The following is a 19,206-nucleotide window of genomic DNA, read 5'->3' as shown; positions in this document are numbered from 1 at the left end:
TTCCTACATTAGCTAAAAGCACTGAGTGCTAGGCCCACCTGGGGTAGGTTGGTGCTATCTTCCTTCTAACATGGTAAATCTTGCAGGTGAGGTGGACACTAACCAGCTTTGATAAGCAGGAGGCTTGAGCATTAATTTTTTATACATCAGCAGTGGCCAAGTGAGTGAATTCAATTATGAGTTGCTTTCTCTCTCCCCTCCTCCCCACAATGTGGTGGTTCAGAGCCAAGACTAAGGAACCTGTTGAAATGAGAAGCCCCTATTTCCTAGCTTGACCCCCTCACTAATTCGGGTTAAATTGCTGCACGATTGCAGTGGTGACACATTGTGTCTGCCTCTGTTTGTATAAGAGGATGCAGTGGGGGAGGAAGGACCAATTTGTGCAGAGATAAAAGGTGTCACGGGCAGATAACTAACGTCCCAGTCTCGTGCCTGCTCTCATTGTTGCTCAATTTACTCCGTGTGTAAGCCCAGCCTTCCCTTCTTTCTTCCTTCCCTCCCCTTGCTCATATTTTACCTCGATGCCACAGTGTAATGATGCCCTGCGTAGTGGGGGAGGAGATAGGCACCTCTGGCTGACAGCCCTTCCTGATAACCAAATTCCAGCCCATCCATCACCAGCTACTCTCCTCAACTTGAGGAAAAGTGATCGTGAAAGGCGGGCCGTTCATCACCCGGGGTCTGTTTATCTCTTCTGGGTGGGGAATGGAAACAGGAGAGACAAAGAGCTACATTCCCAGCTAAGTGCTGCCCAGGCAGGGGTAGCTTGTATGAGCTGGATACAGACTCATGTTGCTAGACTGTGGCACTCTGACTGGAGGGGACTCCCCGTCTGGGTTTCAGGGGGAATGGGCCTTCCCCGAGGCTTAGCCATACTTGGAGGAACATAGGAAATTGTGGCAGTTCTGCGGTACAGGACAGCTGGTGACAACATTCTTTGAGAGTGTTGGTGCTAGAACGAGCCAGTGTGGAAACTGCATGGAACTACGCCCCGTGTACGTCAGAGGTGCCTGCCTTCAGGACCTTTCTCTGGTTTCTCTGGGCCCATGCCCGGGGAGAGGCCTTCTGTGCCTCCATGGTCCACTCCTGACTTGTGGGAAGACAGTGCCCCCTGCTCTTTACCTTTGCTCCTCAGCACCCCTCGTCTGTGTGCCAATGGGATGTGGTGGTTTGTTCCTGTCAGTGAGCAGTGTTGAGCACCAAGACGGACAGCCCACATCATTCCAAGATCCAGGCCCCATAGCCTTTCTCGAGAGGTGGAGAGGGGTCGAGGGTGGCTTCAGAGTCTGCGGGCCCCTCCGCTACGGGCTTGAATCTGCTGAAAGTGAGACTGACATGAATCTCCCTGAGTTGGGTTTGTTTCCAGGTCTTGAGAAGATAAAAGCACAGAAGGAATAATGTCCCGGACCTTTCCCAGTGCGGGAGCCTGTTCTCTTTTCTGGACTTGACTGTTGGTGTCTCATTGCTAGTCTGTCTGTCAGACCTGCATAGATGCTGCTGGTTTCCTCCAGGCAGGCCTAGCACCTCTCCCCCAGCTCTAATCTTGCCAGTGAGATCACCTAATCTTCAAAGCTGAGCTCCTGCTCACAATGGCTCCATCTTGGCCATAACCATTAGCAAGGGGGTGTTCCCTTAATGAGCTGCTCCCCTGCCTTGGCTGGCGCTGAGCTAGCCACACCTGTTTGCCATCAGGGGCCGTCTGGGCCCAGCCAGAGTGGCTCGACTGCAGGTGGTAGGGCTGAACCAGGGAGGGGTTGGGGTGGGGAAGGCTGGGTTCCTTTTGCTTTGTGCCATATGCTTGTGGCGAAGGAGTAATTTCTTATACCTTTGTTCCCCTCATATTGTTCTCTTCTTTCCAATCAGGGGAGGGCTCTCTGCTTTTCTTTTTGTTATTCAAAAGGAATAGTATGGGAACTTGAGGAAATACCCCATCTTTCCTAACTTCCCCCGATGAAATGAGAAGCCAGTCAGGTGTCTGATGATAGGAATTGATGGTCTCTTCTGATGATCTTGAGGGGCCAGTGTGATATGAGCAGGGCCACATGGTAAATGCCAAGGGCAGAGCCCCTTTCTGGCCCTAGGCCCTAGAGCATTTGAAAAGCAATCATATCCCTTGGTTTAGAGCCCACAGGCAGTACTGGGGTGGAGGACTTCCTTAAAGGGGCCCCTTGCATTCATGAAGCTGAAGGAAGTTTTGATTTGGTGGAAAAAAAATCCCATTCCTTTTTATGGCCTGGACATAATTGGGTCTTTTCTATTGGCCATCAGTGATGTCATTCCGACCCTCATAAAGAAGGGGAAATCACACCTGTGGACTTGGTGCATAAAATTTCATTGGGCAACAGTAATAAGCATGACCAGATGATGTTTGGGCAGTTGGGGAGCTTTGTGCCCATGAATTCAGCTGCACAGAGACCTGGGCACCATAAACTTGCCTGCATGTTCATGCCCGCAGGCTAGTCCAGGGCCCACTGCCAGTGGCTCTTTTCTTGGGATCAGTATCTGGAAGGAACTTATAGCATTCAAACCCTTTGCACTAAAGGTCTTTCACCCTTTTCTTTTCCAAATTGATGGAACACTCTGTCCACTGATATTCTGGCTCTAGTCTTAGGTGCCCAAAGACCTGAGTGAAGATTCGATCTGAGCAGAGACCACCATTCTTCCTGCCTCTCTTAGACCCTGGCTTTGCCTTCCCAGGGACTGTTAGGAGCTCCAGATGGATCTGTACAACTTTTGTGTAATCAGATGTCTTAAGAGTCCCTTTTTAGTTCTATTCTTGGCTTGTTGTATGTGTGATCAACTCCTTTTCTTCTCTGAGATTAGTTTTCCACTTTAGTGTAGGGATGATGACCACTGTAACCCACCTTGCTCACAGAGTTAGTCTCTCAGTGCTGTCAAATCTCATGTAGGGTTATGTGATAGAGATGTGTAGCCATCTTTCCACGAGGCACCTGGAAATTCAACTTGTGGTATTTGGTTTTCTGTCTCTTATGAAGATGAAGCTGGGCCCTGCTACATTTGTACTGCTTTGTGTCTTTGTGTCACAAGGCTGGAAACACTCAGAACCACTCAGCAACCTGAATGCCACTCAGGGAACCTGCAAACGACCAATATACCTGACAGTGACAAAAGCCCCAACACGCCTGTGCTTGAGTCAGACATGGGGTACAAAATGGCACTCAGGATGGCTGCTGAGCCATGTCCAGATAGGAATGAGTATCCAGCCTGATACCTGCCTTGTTTTCAGTGTGGCCCCTCTGCTGTAGGTCCTCCTCTGAGAGGAGGAGGCAGGGTCCTACTGAGGAGACCCTTCCTAACTAGGTGGGATGTCTATAGGCTGTTGTCTACTCCTGAAGTCCCGCTGAAGAGGGAGTCCCTGCTACCACCACCCCCTGGGTCAGCCAGAGTCAGACTCCTTTTTAATTCTAGGCTCCTAACCTTGTTAGCCATCAGGGGTGTTTGTTTGAATCAGGTTATGAGGTAAGTTGTTAGAGGGGGAAACACTGGGTAAATTACAATGTAAAGAAACACCAAAAACAAGAACAGACCATTAGTTTAAATTCTGTCTTCTTCCTGTCCTAATTCATGGTCCCTTCTCTATCTGAAATAAGCATATATCTAGAATGCTGAAAGGTAAGCTTAGCCCCCACCCATCTGTCTACATCATATGCTCTCACAGCCCCTCTCCCTCCTCCTGTCTTGCATCTCTGCCTTTGTGCCATAACAAAACAAGAGACTGGGATATTGGAAGGATTATTGGTTTTGGAGTCAGATGGAGCTGAGTTTATTCTTGGCACTATTACTTTTTTAGCTGTGGGACTTTGTGTAGCCTCTTTGGATCTCATCTTCATTTCTCTAAGATGTAGACAGCAGTACCTACCTCACAGCATCCTTTTGAAGATTAAGTGTCAAAATTGTAAATAAGCTACTTAGTTTACTGTAGGTGATTAGAAAACCAAATAGCTTCTCCGTGCACTTGAGGTAGGGTCCCTTCCTTTGGTGGGTGGGGTGGGACCCGCTGCTAATGGGTTAACCTTTGAGGTCTATTGGTCCCATGTACTTTATTGGATGTCCTAGTTTAAGACTCCATACCTGAGATGTGTGTGTGCAACTTGTTCTCTCTTCCCTTTCTTGTAGGCTCCCAGGCCAGTGCCAGTACTTGGGCTTGCCAGTCGCGGATTACTTCAAGCAGTGGATTAATCTGAAAAAGGTACTATCTGAGCCCCACCCAGGGCATCCTCTGGTCCTCCTGTGCCTCAGAGCTCCCCTCTCATCTCTGTTGTCCCTTTATTTTTGTTCTCTTTTCTCCTTTTTCCTCTTCACTAGCTAATATATATTGAAATGTTATTGTTTTTTCTGGGAATGGGGAGCTACGTGGGGCTAGGCTGCTAGGTGGAGTATGATACTGCTCTGGCTGGTATCACACAGACATGCACAGCAGTCCCAGTTAAGGGGACTTTCCAGGGTTCTCAGAGCAGAATTTCTGAGCTGAGCTGCAATGGCACGAAGAGAGATGTGGGGCTAGCTGAGCCTTCAAGAAAGTAATCTCTTTTGATGTCCTCAAGACTGTGGCCTCAGGCCGGGCGTGGTGGTGCAGGCTTGTAATCCCAGTACTTGGGAGGCTGAGATGGGAGGATCATGGTTCGTGGACTGCCTTAGCTACTTAGGCCCTTTGCAACTCAGTGAGACCCTGTTTAAAAATTAAGAATAAAAAATAGGGTTGGGGGTATAGCTCAGAGGTAGAATGCCCCTAGGTTCAATCTCCAGTACTGAAAAAAAAAAAGAAAAAAAAAAAAAAAGACTGTGGCCTCTGAGCCTCCTGACTGGCCCTTTGGGAGTAGGAGTTAATTCAAGCTGGCTTTTGTCTCACTTAGGCCCAGCAGAGCCTTGCCTATGTGAAGAAGGGCCATAGAAACTAAAGCCTCATTCCCTTTGTATGCGAGGGTAGAGACTGGGACTAATGCAGCACTAAGGGCTTGGAGAATTGGCACTGAACCTGTGGGTGAAGAGGACCCTCTTTAGCTAGGATAGTGGCTCTTTTAGGGGATGAATGACTCAGACCATTGTACTTTCCTCGTGTGTGCTGCACTTCCTAGGTAAGCAAAAGAAAGGATGTATAGGTATAGAACCCCCAGATCCCTGCTCTGGAGGGATCCTCACTTTGGGAGGCCCAGTCCACTAGGAGACTGGCCCCTATAAATCATTCTGACCTAAGCACAGTAGCCCTGGAGCAGCCTCAGGAATCTCATGCCACTGGTCAGCTTAGTGGCTTTCAGGAAATTCTGAGAAGGGAGAATACACCAGGAGGTTCAGAAAGAAGAGGCCATTGCAGGGATCAGGCTAAGTACTGTGAGGGTTTGGCTCCTGGCCTGGGCAGTTGAGAAGGCAGGATATGGTTACCATAGAGAGATACTTTCTAGGCAGGGGAGAGGTATGCTTTGGTGTTTGTGGATGGAGCCAAGCAAGCATGTGGAAGAGAAAGTTCTGTAAGTATTTGCTCCACACTGAGAATGACTGTGGACTCAGTCCCGTACTTTGTGGCAGCTTGTGTGTGCTCCTTTGCTTTCTCCTGCTGTACAGGTCCTGCTTACTCTAGCTGTTTTGCACTTTGATCCCTACCCATTGCCGATTCCCCTCTCAGCTCAGCCGCAGCCACTTACTGCCTCTTGCCCTTGGCTGAGGAGGCTAGGCTGTGTCTTACCCTGGGGCCCTGACCTGTGACCTTGCATCTTCCTGACATGCCCCTGAGTCATCACCAGGCATATTCCCTCAACCCAGGTAGCGCTTATGCTGCGTCTTTCTTGCCGTTTGAGGTTCTTTGGCACCTTTGGATTGTTAGTTAACTCAGTTGAAACTGAGTCCATGTGTGTTTTCTTTCTGGATGTGTTCATCCAGAGCACAGAGATCAAGTCTGGTTCCTCTCAGTCCTCAGTGGCCACACCAGGGCTGGGAACAGTGAGTGTGCTCAATGAATAACTGCTGGCAGCCTGGTTCATCTTTGAGAGCTAGCTCCATAGAGGCCGTCCCAGGCGGGGCTTGGTGGGACTAGGCGTGCCCGTGTGGCTAGGCATGCACACTTGGAAGACAGTGTCAGAGCTGTCAGAGCTCATCTGAGGCTATTTGCCAGCCTCAGCAAATGAAATGTGAAGGCCCGGCCAGGCGAGGCAGGCGTTGACCATGAACAATTACTCTGTGAAGTTCACTAGACTTTTTTGTTATGTGGACAGTTCCCTGCCTCTAGGTCCCCTGGCATAAGAACAGGAGAGTAGCTGACCCATGTGGTAACATTGCCACGCAGGGCCACCTTGGTGCCACTGGGCCCAAAGGGTGGGGGTGAAGGCAGAGTGTTCTGGGCCTCTGCAGCTTGGCTCTCCACACACTGTTGGGCTGCAGTGGGAGGGCTGGGTGCAAGAGGAAACTCAGGACTCTCTTCCCAGTTGGCCTTGTGACTTCTCTCAAGATAAACCAAGCTGCAGTTCTGGGAAAAACAAAACAAAACAAACAAACAAATAAAAACAGGTCTAGTCCTAGTTTCTTTGCTCTCCGGTCACATCATGTTCCAGGTGTGCATGGAACATGCACCTAAGTGAGCAGCCGGATCTGAACTCACCATCCTTGCTTCCTAAGGCTTCTGATCTGAGAAGAGGCAGATGTTGTCTCTCAGATGCCCTCTCTTCATAAATGGCATGCACTACGTCAGGGAGAGCAGTTTGTCAATAGCCAGGTTTCCACATCTCCCTCCTCCACCTACTTACCCTGTAGCAGAGTGGAGCCAGCCAGTGTTTGCTGACATTTGGAATGTCATTGAATGATCTTAGATTTATATTGAGCTGTCAGCTTAGAGAAGACTAGGGGCCCTTCTCCCATCTCCCTCCAGGTTAGAGCTGTCACTGAGGGGCCAGGAGAATACATACACACTCACACATGCACGTATATATACACACAGGTGCTCTTGTGAATGAATATACCAATATACCCAAGTAAGTATACTAAAAATTATGCGTATCCTTACATGCATTCAAATATTCACACAACTATAATCACCTGCAGAAATATTTAGAAATATGTACAGATAGTTAGCGTGGTGGCACACACCTGTGATCCCAGTACTTGGGAAACTGAAACAGGAGAATAGCAGGTTCAAGGGCAATCTTAGGAATTTAGTGAGACCCTGTCTCAAAATAAAAATAAAATAGGGCTGGAAGTGTGGCTCAGAGTTAGAATGCTCCTGGCTTCAAGCTCTAGTACCAAAAGAATATACTCAGACATGATTATGTTTGTACAAATATATAAAGATGTGTGCATGTATATAAATACATACATCGTTAATAAACATATTTCTGAGGTGGTTCCGTGTGCCAGGTACTGGTGCTAGCCCCTGGGGATTAACAGAAAAGATAGATATTGAACAGTAATTTCAATTGCATTAAGTAACACTAAACAGTTCAGATTTGAGGATCACATAATAAGGAACCTGACTCAGAGGGTAGAATCAGAGAAGTTTCCTGAGGAAGAAGGTCTAAGCTAAAATCTTTTTTTTTTTTTTTTTTTTTTGCGGGTCTGGGGATCGAACTCGGGGGCATTCAACCTCCAAGCTATATACCCCCTGCCCTATTTTTTTTATTCTTTTTTTTGAAACAGGGTCTCACTAAGTTATGGAGTGCCTCACTTAAGTAGCTGAGGCTGTTTGCGAACTGTGATCCTCCAGTCTCAGCATCCCAAATGCTGGGATTACAAGCATGCGCCACCATGCCCGGCTCTAAGCTAAAATCTGATGGAGGAATTGGCTAAACACAGGGCATGGCATGTGGATAAGGCCCTAAGGTGAGAATATTTGTCTCTTGTTTTGTCACCATCACTTTGAGTGGTTTGTGGCACACAGATATTTAGTCATTATTTGTTCAGAAAATGCCTCCCTAAAGCACAGTGACTGTGGGAAGAGAGGAATGGCATGAGATGAAGCTGGAGGGGAAGGCAGGAACTTGTAGACCACACTTTGATTTTGACCTTTATCTTTAGAGTAAGGGGAAACTATTAAAGAGTATTAAACATAAGAGAGGCATCATCTGATATGCATTTTATAAAAGCTCTCTGAGGCAACAATGTTGAGAGAGCTAAGAGCAGACACAGAAAAGTTGTTACTGGTTTTTCTTATTGGAGCTGCATCTGTCATTTTGGGGTGGAACAAATCTTGTGTGATTGACTTTGCTGAACCTATAGCATCCTAGGTCCCTGTTCATTGAATACCAGTAGTGTCCCTCTTCAAATCATTGTATAACAAAAAATGCCTCTCCCTACCCCCCACACGCATCTATTTCTAGTGCCTGGACAGATGGGGGATCACAGAATTAGACCATTTGCTGTGAAGTCCAGGTGGAAGATGATAGCTACTGGGATTGAATTGATAGTAGTGGGAAGGTGAGAAATGGACGGATTGTAGAATGTAAGTGGTGTGTTCCCTTCTGTAATGCAGCATGTGGGTTCCTATGAATCCCCATGCTGCGGAAAGTCATCCGACAAAAGATGTAGCTAGGAGTATGACACGCAGAACTTCATCAGTGACATGTTTAATTAAAATGATAGCATAGTTTTATACATTAAATAGCTAAGTAACACATAAACACTATAACAAATATGGCACTTTATCTTGAAAAAGACCCAAAGTTTCCTTGTAGAAATGGGTAGAGTCACAAGAAGATTGCCTGATATTGGATGGAAAATTGTAACCGGATGGGTGTGGCCTGTAACCCGTGGTAGTTTTTGTGGCTGGTAGGTGTTACAGGTGTGGGTAGGTGCGCATTTTGTATATTCTAACACAGCTCTGTTCAGCTGGGTGTAGTTTCCTATGTTTTTCTAGAGCATCTTGTAAACAAGATGACACATAAGCAAATGCAAAATTTGTATTATGCAAAATTATTCCCTAATACATCAATTATATTACAATAAATTTGCCCTTTCAAAACATGTGGTATAGCTGGGCGTGGTGGCACATGCTTGTAATCCCCACGCTTGGGAGGCTGAGACAGGAGGATTGCACAGGTTCGAAGCCAGCTTCTGCTACTTAGTGAGGCTCTCAGCAACTTAGTGAGACCCTATTTCTAAATAAAATATAAAATAGGTCTGGGAGTATAGCCTGGAGGTAGAAAGCCTCTGGGTTCCACCCCCAGTACCACACACACACACACACACACACACACACACACACAATAAATAAATAATAAATTAAAAAAACATGTGTTATAGCAGCACTGACTGTAATAGATAGGAAATGGTGAATGATTGGTCATGAGGGTTGAGGATGAAGGAGGAGACCATGATGACCTCAGGGTTTATGATTTGAGCAAGTGAGTGAATTGGAATGAATTTACTGAGATTGTGGAAGAAGGTGAAGCTTTAGGATTGAAAGAGAAGATGAATTCTATGTGGGGTATGTTAAGTTTACATGGCTTTGAGACATTCTTATGTAGCTATTAGGAAGCAGTTGAAGATGTAGGTGTGGGGCTCAGGGATGAAGTCTGGATAAGAGATATAGATTTGGAGGTCTTACTGGTATATGAATAACAATGAAAGCATGGGAGTGAGTGGGATTGCCAAAGAAGAGCATGTAGGATAAGAGGAAAAGAAAACCTAGAACTGGCACTGAGAAATGCCAACATTTAACAGAGGAGAAAAAAATCAGAAATAGAGTAGTCGTCACTAATAAGTGTGTGTGTGTCCACACGCGTACGTGTTTGTTATTGGAGGTTAAACTCAGGGGCATTTCACCTCTGAGCTACACCTCTAGCCCTTTTTATGGTTTTGTTTATTTTGAAACAGGGTCTCACTAGGTTTCTGAGAGTCTCACTAAGTTGCCAATGCTGTCCTCAAACCTGTGATCCCCGTCTCAACCTCCCAAGTACTGGGATTACAGGCATGCCCAGCTAATAGTTGTTATTTATTGATTACATACTGTGTGCTAGAACTGTTTTCTTGGTTCATTTTCTGCTGCTGTAGCAGAATACTACAGTTTGGGTACATTATAAACAATCATTTATTTGGCTCACAGTTCTGGAGGCTAGAATGTTCAAAACCAGGGGCCACATTTGACCAGAGCCACGCTGCATGTAACATGTGGGAAGGCTTTGCATGGCAGAGGAGCACACGAGACAAAGAAGAAAAGAGGGCCAGACCTCATTCTTTCATAATGAACTCGCTCTTGAAAGAGTGCCTCTAATCCATTCACAAGGACAATGCCTCTTTTCCCCAGCACCTCTTAAAGGTCTTACCTTTCAATATTGTTACAGTGGCAGTTGAATTTCCATATGAAGTTGGGGGTGTACAAATAATTCAAACCATAGCACCTGTATTGTCCAATGAGTTTCCAATAGTACATGTGGCAGTGGATTATTTGAAATGTAGCTAATATGTTTGAGGGACAAATTTTAAAATTTCTGCCTCTCTACCCCCTTCTTCCCTTTCTGTGGCACTGGGCCTCAAACATGTTAGGTAAGTGCTCTACCGTTGAGCTATACCCCCAATATTTTATTTTTCATTTTGAGACAGGATCTTGCTAAGTTGCTCAGGCTGGCCTCGAAATTTCACTCTTCCTGCTTTGGTCTCCCAAGTAGTTGGGATTCTAGGCTCCACCATGCCCAGCTTCTAATTTTTTTGTTTGTATTGATTACATGTTGAATAATATTTGGATGAGCTGGGAATGGTGGCGCATGTGAACTTATTAACACCAGTACTTGGGAGGCTGAGAGAGGGGGATTGCAGGTTTGAGGACTGCCTCAGCAAGTAGTGCAACTCTGGTTAACCTAGTGAGACTGTCTTTCAAAATAAAAATAAAGTAGGACTGGAGGTATAACTTGGAGGTAGAATTCCCCTTGGTTCAATCCTCGGTATCACAAAATAAAAAAAGAAGAAAAATAAATAATATTTGGATATATTGAGTAAAAAATATTTTTAAATAATTTACTGATTCATTTTACCTTTTAATAGTTGGCCACTGCAGAATTTTAAATTTCACGTGTAGCTTGCCTTATATTTGTCTTAGATAACACTGTGTTAATGAATGAACCTACACTGTGGGATCCTCACAACAATTCTGTGTGGTGATCACTGTTGTTTTACACTTTTTTTTTTTGGTACTGGAAATTAAACCTAGGGACATTCTACCCCTGAACCACACCCAGCCTTTTTTTTTTTTTTTTTTTTAGTTTTGAAACAGTGTCTAAGTTGCTAAAGGCTTCACTAAGTTGCTAAAGCTGTCCAAAAATCTGTGATCATCCTGTCTCGTCCTGCATTGGGATTTTAGGCATGCACAACCAACCACACCTGGCTATTTTTCACATTTTAAGGTTGAGAGGCCAAGGCATATAGAGTGACCATTAAATCTTCTCAATGTTTTCACACTAGTATGTGGTAGAACCAGAACTTAAATTTTATTTTGCCTGACTCTTCATGATAAAGAGACAGAGAAGGAGACTAACAGAATGGTAGAAGAGACCATGAGAATGTGCTATTCCAGAAACAGAGGAAAGAAAATGTTTTCAGAAGAAGAAGAGTGGTCAGTTCAGAAAGGACCATGCAATGTAAAGACTAAAATCCAGCCACAAGGACTATTTTGACCTTAGAGAAAGCTTTTGAGTGCATAAGGTTAGGAGCCAAATGAAACATAGTTGGTGAGTAAATGAGAAATGAAGAAATAGAGAAATTTTAACTTTTTCAGAAATGTGATTTGAAGGGCAAGAGTTGTGGCAGAGGGCTGAGAAGGGTTTGTTTTGTTGTTTGTTTTTTCTGGTACTGGGGATTGAACCCAGGAGTATTCTGCCCCTGAGCTACATCTCAGCGTTTTTTTTTTTTTTTTTTTTTTTTTTTTTTTTTTTTTTTTTTTTTTTTTTGGCTAAAATCTTTGCTGAAATAAAAAGCAACATGGGACAAAAGAAGTATAAAAAGGAAATTTAAGTGACCCTAAATTATTAATGCTAGTTACTTGTTGAAATAACACATTACTTGTTGAAATAAAATTAAGCAGGTCTTTAACTTGAAAAGCATCCTTAAAAGTGTCTCAGTAAGGCAGGCGTGGTGGTGCACGCGTGTAATCCCGCACTTGGGAGGCAGAGACAGGAGGATTGCGCTGGCTTAGGAGACCCTGTTTCCAAATAAAAATGTAAAAATAGGTCTGGGAGTGTAGCCCGAAGTAGAAGGGCTTCCAGGAACCCCAGTACCACCAAAAAAAAAAAAAAAAAAAGTGTCCCAGTAACAGTTTACATTTTCAAAGCAAACTGTGAAGAGAGAGATGGCAAGACAGAGTGGTTTTCCTCTAAACACTGTGGACTAACTTAGGCACGTCAGGCCATCCTCGGCCTTTTTAATTTTCTTTGAGGCAGAGTCTCAGTCTCCCCACGTTGCCCTGGGTTTTGTTTTTTGAGGTTGAAGACTTACATGCTTAGGGCTGGGGTTGGTTATTTGTAGGACCTATTGGAGAAGGAAGGGTGAAAGATACGGGAGTAAGAAGGAGTAAGGGAAGTCTCTGAGAAGGTGTGAAGATGGGAAGGAGAAGCCAGATTCTTGAAATTGTCTCTCTTTGGGAGGAAGTCCTCTTCCATTGTGACAGTAGGGAAGAAGATAGACGCCCATCAATGGAGGCAGGCTGGTACATTTGGTGATCGCAAGTTAAGGTGGTAATGAAACAGAAGGTGAGTCCTAAAAAGGGAGCTGGAAAGGTTTGCAGAAGGTAGAATGGGATTGCTGTAGTTTTAGTCAAAATAAATGTGTGAGCTGATAAGAAATATAAGAAGTGTAGAGATCAGTGTCCAATTAGGCTGATGGAATTAAGTCATAGGGGAGTCTGTTCAGTTGAATGACTTTTGTTTAGCAGAGCTTACCTGACTGGCTGTGGGCATGGAGAAAGTAGGGTTTTCAATTCATCCAGGGTAGGTATTTTCTTCAAGGAGCTGTCATGAAAGGAATGGTGGAGTTGAAGATACTGTCAAGACAATAGTTGATAGGATGTACTGTGGATGAGGAATTAGGGGTACTGGGTATGTTGCCAGATGGAAGAATTACAGATTATAGTTAAAAAAAAAAAAAAAAGGATGCCTGAGCTGGGCATATAACTATAATCCCTGTGCTTGAGAGGCTGATACAGGAAGATCACAGGTTTAAGGCCAGTGCATGGTAATTTATTGGGCCTCTGTTTCAAATTAAAAGATAAAACAGGTTAAGAGTGTAGCTCAGAGGTAAAATGTTCCTGGGTTCAATCCCCATTACAGGGGGTGGAGGAAGAACTGAATATATGAATTAGTGATTTAATTTCAGAGATGAATTGATTCTAGATATTGTCAGGTTCCAAGGGGCAGCCATGGAAGTGGGTAGCTAAGGTTGGGTGGGAAAGAATGTTTTTATAAGTAAGGAATCAATAAACAGAAAGGTTGGATAAGACCTCCATAAGTCTAAGTATGTGAATATACACATGCATACATAAAATTACCCACTGCATATGCATGTAGGTGTATGTATAAATGTATGTATAAGTGCATGCCTACACATATAGACCAAGCCTTCCGACCAAACCTGCAAGTGTGTGACGCACACTTACAAATGATCAGGAATTCCCTCTGATGCCTCAGCCTGGTTGGGAAGGCTTTAGGGGAAACAAGCAGGCAGTATTAGGTGGCTTCTGAGTTAGACATGCCCAGCAGTGGTAGGGATAGAGGCTGCCTCAAATTTAACAGTCCCAGGATATGAAAATTGCTGCTTCACTTTTCTCTTGCCATCTGTACTCTTCACTCTGCTCTGAAAGGTCTGAGATTGGGGCCAGCTGTTAAAGAGAGTAAGGAGGAGGAGACCTTTTTGGGTGCCTCCAGGAAACATTCTGTTGCTCTCCCTCCCCTGGGAGGGGACATCAGGAGAAATGCTGAAGGGAGCTTTGGTGCCTACGATTGAGTACGATTTTTCCTGACCTTGGAGCATTCAGAGTCCCAATCAGCACAGTAATAAATTAAGGGCTTATGGAGGAATAAATTTTCGGCCTTAATGAAGTTCTTTGCTGGGGGCCATAGACAGGTCAGCAGGTCGGGATGATACAGATTGGAGGTTTCAGCAAGTGGGCTGAGGTAGCTTGGAAGCCATCAGGCATGAGAGGATCCCAAACTCATTTAGTCTGGTCACTTTTTGGAGATATGGGGATAAAAATGCTCAAGTGATAGCAAACAGATAAAAACTAGGGATCTATATAGAATGGTGGCTGCATGGTGCCAGCCACAGTGCCCCTCTACTAGGGCTATTCAGAAGACAATTTGGGGGGAAAAAAGAACAAAACAAAAATGAAAGTCAAAAGAGGCATGACTATCTAGAACACGGCCAGGTGTTTGTTTTGGAAGGGAGAGGTTTGCACATAAAGCAGAAACTTCTGGGCCACTTAGAGGTTAGAACCAGACGGGGCTGGGGTCCAGGTCTTTGGCATCATCTAAAGTACAGAGCCTTATCTGGGGGGTAGTGGGCAATTGTGGACTGGAATTGTGGTAGGAGCTGGCTCAGTGGGCCAGGTAGATCAGGGCCTCTACCTGTCTTTGGAAAGAAACATGGACAAACAGTGCGGGACATAGAGTACTAGGTCTAAATGAGGGAGAGGTGAGGACATAGGTATTAGGCACCGGATAAGGACAGGGTGAGTTAGAGCAGCCCAGGGTGCTTGCTACCTGGCTTGATGCTAGCACTCTGGGAAGGGCTAGTCTTGGGAGCTGGAGGCCATTGAATTGTAAGCTGAAACTAGAACCCAGGCCTCAAGATTCCAGTTCTTCCTCTCTCATCATACCCTCTGCAGTGTCTGCTCTTGGAATGAGCTCTTGAGGTAGAGTGCAGAGGTAGAGGACAGGGCTGTGTTTGGAGTCAGGGGCTGCTAGAGGTAGAGGGAATGTCTTTTTTCTTCTCCTCTCCCTGCCCCCCTGGTGTAGTGCCCAGCCTGGGCTTTTCCTTTAAATATGTCTTACAGCTGTCTGAACTCTGAAATTTCTTTCACTCCTTCCCTCGCCTTGTTAACATGTGTTGCCTTTGGGGTAATCAGGGAAAAAATATTATGTCCTTTTACAATTACCGGGTTTTGGAATATTAAAATGTCTCGCTGCATCGGCACTGTTATTTTGATTGGTATTCTAACCTTTGACTAGCCCATAAAGCGCGCCGCTCCTGAAGCCAATATTGCAGGACTGAAATTTAATTCCGAAATGATTCCAGATAATAGGGAGACAGATAATATATGCATGAAGGATATTATGTTTGGACTAACTGCAGCAGGGCCAGGGTTGGGGAGCTGAATAATAGCCCAGAGTGAGTTATAATCTGTGGGACAAAAATGCCTTACTGTCAGGGCCAGGAGAGGAACTCTTAAATCAAAGGCACTGGAAAGGGTGTGATTGCAGGGTGCTCCTTTTGACAGGAAGAGCACTGGAGCCAGGAGGGTAGGTGCTAAAGGTTATGCCCATCCTTTCTCTTGAGCAAGATACCAAGGCTCTGGATGATCCAGCTTACCAAGGCGTCCCTATCTCCATATTCCCTGTCCCTCGTCCCCATAACATTCGAGCCATATCAAACTTACTGATTTTCAAATATATGACTCTTTCACCTCCATTTGTTTCTGCTTTTTCCTTAGCTTACATTGCGTTTCCCCTCTTAGTGTGCTGGGGAAACTCCTGTTCATCCTTCAGAACCCTTTTGTGTGAATCATTCTCTGACATCCCTCACCTCTGGTAGAAAGAGTCGATCATCTCCTCCTTTGCACGGCTTCAGAACTCTGTACCACGCGTATGACATGCTTGTACATTTGTTTTCCTAGTGACTATGAGCCCCTTGAGTTTCTGTATACTGCTCACCTCTGCATTTCTAGTGCCCAGCACTGAACCTGGCACATACTAACATTGACAACATTAACTGAAGCCACAGTGAGTCTAGGGCTGGACTAATGAGCTCCAGAGCCCAGATGCCTGTTCCTCTGCTGGATTTCCCAGGCAAATAGATTTAGGGAAGTTAAGTAACTTGCCTAAGGGCACATAGCCAGAAAGAGGTGAAGCTTGGATTTGAACCCAAATTCAAGTGTCCTTCTCCCAGCTGTGTATCTTACATGGACAGGGAAGGAGCTAGAGGTGAGGACTAGGGAAGGCAGAAACACCCACCAACCCCATCCTTGCTTAGCCCATGACTTGAGTCCTGTTGGCTGAAGATCACCATGGTCCTTAGCATTTGTGGGACTGGGGTCATGGAAGGCATTGTGCCTCCTGTTGCTGCTAGACTCTTCTCTATTGTAAGCTTGTAACCAAGGGCCAGGAAAGTACCTTGGGGGAGGTGATTTGTGTGCTTTGGGAGAGCTCTTAGGTAGGCAGACAGAGTCCTAGAAACTCTTAGTGATGGCAGAAAACTTCACAGACAGCCCTCTCCTTCTTCAGGACTTGGTGATGTTTGTGTTGAGGGACTATAGTGATAGAGAAGTACATAAAGAAAACCAAATCAAGTGACTTTGCCTGGATTTGTGTTTTGTTAATTAGAATATTATCTTCATAAACCTGGATAGTATTGCAGCTATATGCAAGACTTCATTTAGTATTCAGGTGGTACCTGGTATATATGGGACCTTGGGCATATGGGTAAGGATGTGGCTCACAGGCCAGAAACCACCTGGGTAACAAAGAGAGCTTTGGAGCCAGATGAGTTGAGTTCAGTGTTGTTACCAACTAGCTGTGTGACTGGAACAGAACTGAGGCGCTGCAGCTCAGGAGGCCATAGCATCTTGGCTCAACTCCTACTAGTTGTGGGATTTGAGGAGAGTCACTTAACTTCTTCGAGCTTTAGTCTCTTCTGTACAACAAGAAAAATGATACCCACCTCCTAGAGTTGGCCTGAGGATGAAGTGAGAGCACTGTACCCCTGCCCTTCCCTTCCCTTGTCCTGACACTGATTGCCAGAATGGGATGACCAGGCTTCAAGGAGAAGAGGAATCAAGGAGCTAGGGTCAAGGTCAGCAGGTAGGACTCTGTGGACAGGAGCTAGAAAAAGAGCTCCCCAGCAGAGTTCAGGGGAGCTGAACGCTGGCCTTGGACTGGTGCACCCTCAGCGCAACAGAGGAACAGTTTGCAGTCTCGTGTGATGCCAGCGTGCCTGGCTCTTCAGTGGAGTACAGGGTCCCAGTCACCTTAGGTCAGTTCCTGGCTCCGTCACCTACTCGTGACCTTGGACAGGATATTCACTTTCTCTGAACCTAAGTTTCCTCTTTTATAAAGTAAGATATAATAATAGATGCTGCTCAAAAAATTTTTTTAATTTTTTTTGGTGGTAATGGGGATGGAACCCAGGGGCCTTCTACCTCCTGGCTACACTCCCAGACCTATTTTATATTTTTATTTGGAAACAGGGTCTCTTCAGCCAGCGAGGCTGACTTTGAACCTTCGCGATCTTCCTGTCTCCGCCTTCCAATAGCGGGGATTACAAGCGTGCGCCATCAAGCCCGGCTGCCGCTCAAAATATTTTATATGGACTAAATTAATTGGTACTAGTCCAAACAACTTACTTATTTTATTTTGGTGCTGAGGATTGAACCTAGGGACATTCTACCTCTGAGCTATACCCCTGATCCTATTTTGAAAATTAATTTTTTTTTTTGTTTTGTTTTTTGGTGCTGAGGGTTGAACACAGGGGCATTCCACCTCTGTGCTATACCCCCAGCCCTATTTTATTTTTTAATTTGAAACAGAGTCTCACTAAGTTGGAGAGGGCCTCATTAAGTAGCTGAGGCTGGCTGCAGTCCTCTTGTCTCAGCCTCCCAAGTACTGAGATTACAAGCGTGTGCCACCATGCCCAGTTTATTCATTCATTCATTCATTCATTCATTCATTTTATTTTATTTTATTTTTTGGAAACAGGGTCCCTTAAGCTAGCGTGGCTGGCTTCGAACCTGCGCGATCCTCCTGTCTCTGCCTTTCAAGTGCTGGGATTACAAGCGTGCGCCACCACGCCTGGCTCATTCATTTATTTTTGTGGTCCTAGAGATTGAACTCAGGGGCATTCTACCTCTGAGCTATATCCCTAACCCTTTTTATTATTTGGAAACAGGATCTCACTAAATTGCACAAGATCTCACCTTACTGAGGTTGGCTACGTACCTGCAGTTCTCTTGTTTGAGCCTCCAAGTACTGAGATTGCAAGCCTGCACCACCAAGCCCTGCTTAATTTTTTAGTTTGAAATAGGGTCTCACTAAGTTACCGAGGACCTTACTAAGTTGCTGAGGCTGGCCATGAACCTGTAATCCTCCTATCTCTTCCAAGTACTGGGATTACAAGCATGTGCCACCACTTCCAGCTCCAAACAATTCTTTAAGTAGTATTATCAATCACTGTATGGATGAGAAGACTACAGCACAGATAGTTGTGTGCCATCCACAAGTGGTAGTAAGTGATGGAGTAGGTCTTGGAATCTAGGCAGTGGACTCCGGAGTTCATGCTCTTAACTACTTTGCTGTGTTGCCTCCGGAGCAAAGGAGGGTAGAGTCCTTTTTTGGGGGTGCAGAAGAGAGAGTCAAAAGAAGTTTCAGTGAGGAGACATGTGCCTTGAGTCCTGAGCGATGAGTGAGTTTTTGGGAGACAGGGTGGAAGGGGACATGTGGGCAGAGGGAGCTGTGTGAATAGAGGCCTGCAAGAGTGGGACAGCTTGCTGGATTGGGGAGCTACCAACAGTAGCTTTCAGGCCTTTTAAGCTACTGATGTGGGCCGTCTATGTGTGTCTTCTGCCAGAGAGTGTGAGGGGAGTGAGGAACTGCTGCCCGGTCTGGAGTGGAGCCAGCCCAAGCTGCCTTCTAAGAGAGTGCAGTAGCTCCAAGGAAGTGCCATGTTTATGACAGTGCAGGGGAGATAGAGCCTGTGGGCATCGAGGGAAGAGGCTGCCCTGCCATGTAGCATTAGCTGTGGACAGCCTGGGACTGCTAGGTGGAAGACCTCTGTGTCCTTATGGCAGCATGTGGGTGTTACCGTGGGAGGAACTCATCAGAGCATGCTTGTAAATCTCTTAGAGTAGCGCTGGTGCGACCTACCTTGGTCTACACCCCGGTTGGTGTGCACACAGAGGGAAGAACAGGTGAGGGAATCAGCTCAGGGAGGCGGGGATTCTTTCTCTGAGGTTCCCTGTAGCTGCTACAGTTGCCCTCTCCCTGTAGTTCTTAAACCACCCTCTGTAAAAGA

The 19,206-nt window shown here is 45.5% G+C and overlaps 1 protein-coding gene across 1 annotated transcript in view; it reads left to right on the top strand.

Moving 5' to 3' along the window:
- Positions 1-19,206, top strand: part of ERI3 (ERI1 exoribonuclease family member 3) — a gene marked incomplete at both ends in the record, with an annotated part of 137,768 nt that overhangs the window by 70,381 nt on the left and 48,181 nt on the right. The window contains 1 exon segment of the mRNA XM_080692427.1: positions 4,138-4,210. Coding sequence (XP_080548553.1) covers positions 4,138-4,210 — 73 coding nt within the window.

Source organism: Muscardinus avellanarius (assembly GCF_963383645.1).
Source record: "Muscardinus avellanarius genome assembly, chromosome: 3".
NCBI classification, from domain to species: Eukaryota; Metazoa; Chordata; class Mammalia; order Rodentia; family Gliridae; genus Muscardinus; species Muscardinus avellanarius.
The sequence above is the reverse complement of the archived record's forward strand: the minus strand, read 5'-3'. Positions and strand labels throughout refer to the sequence as shown.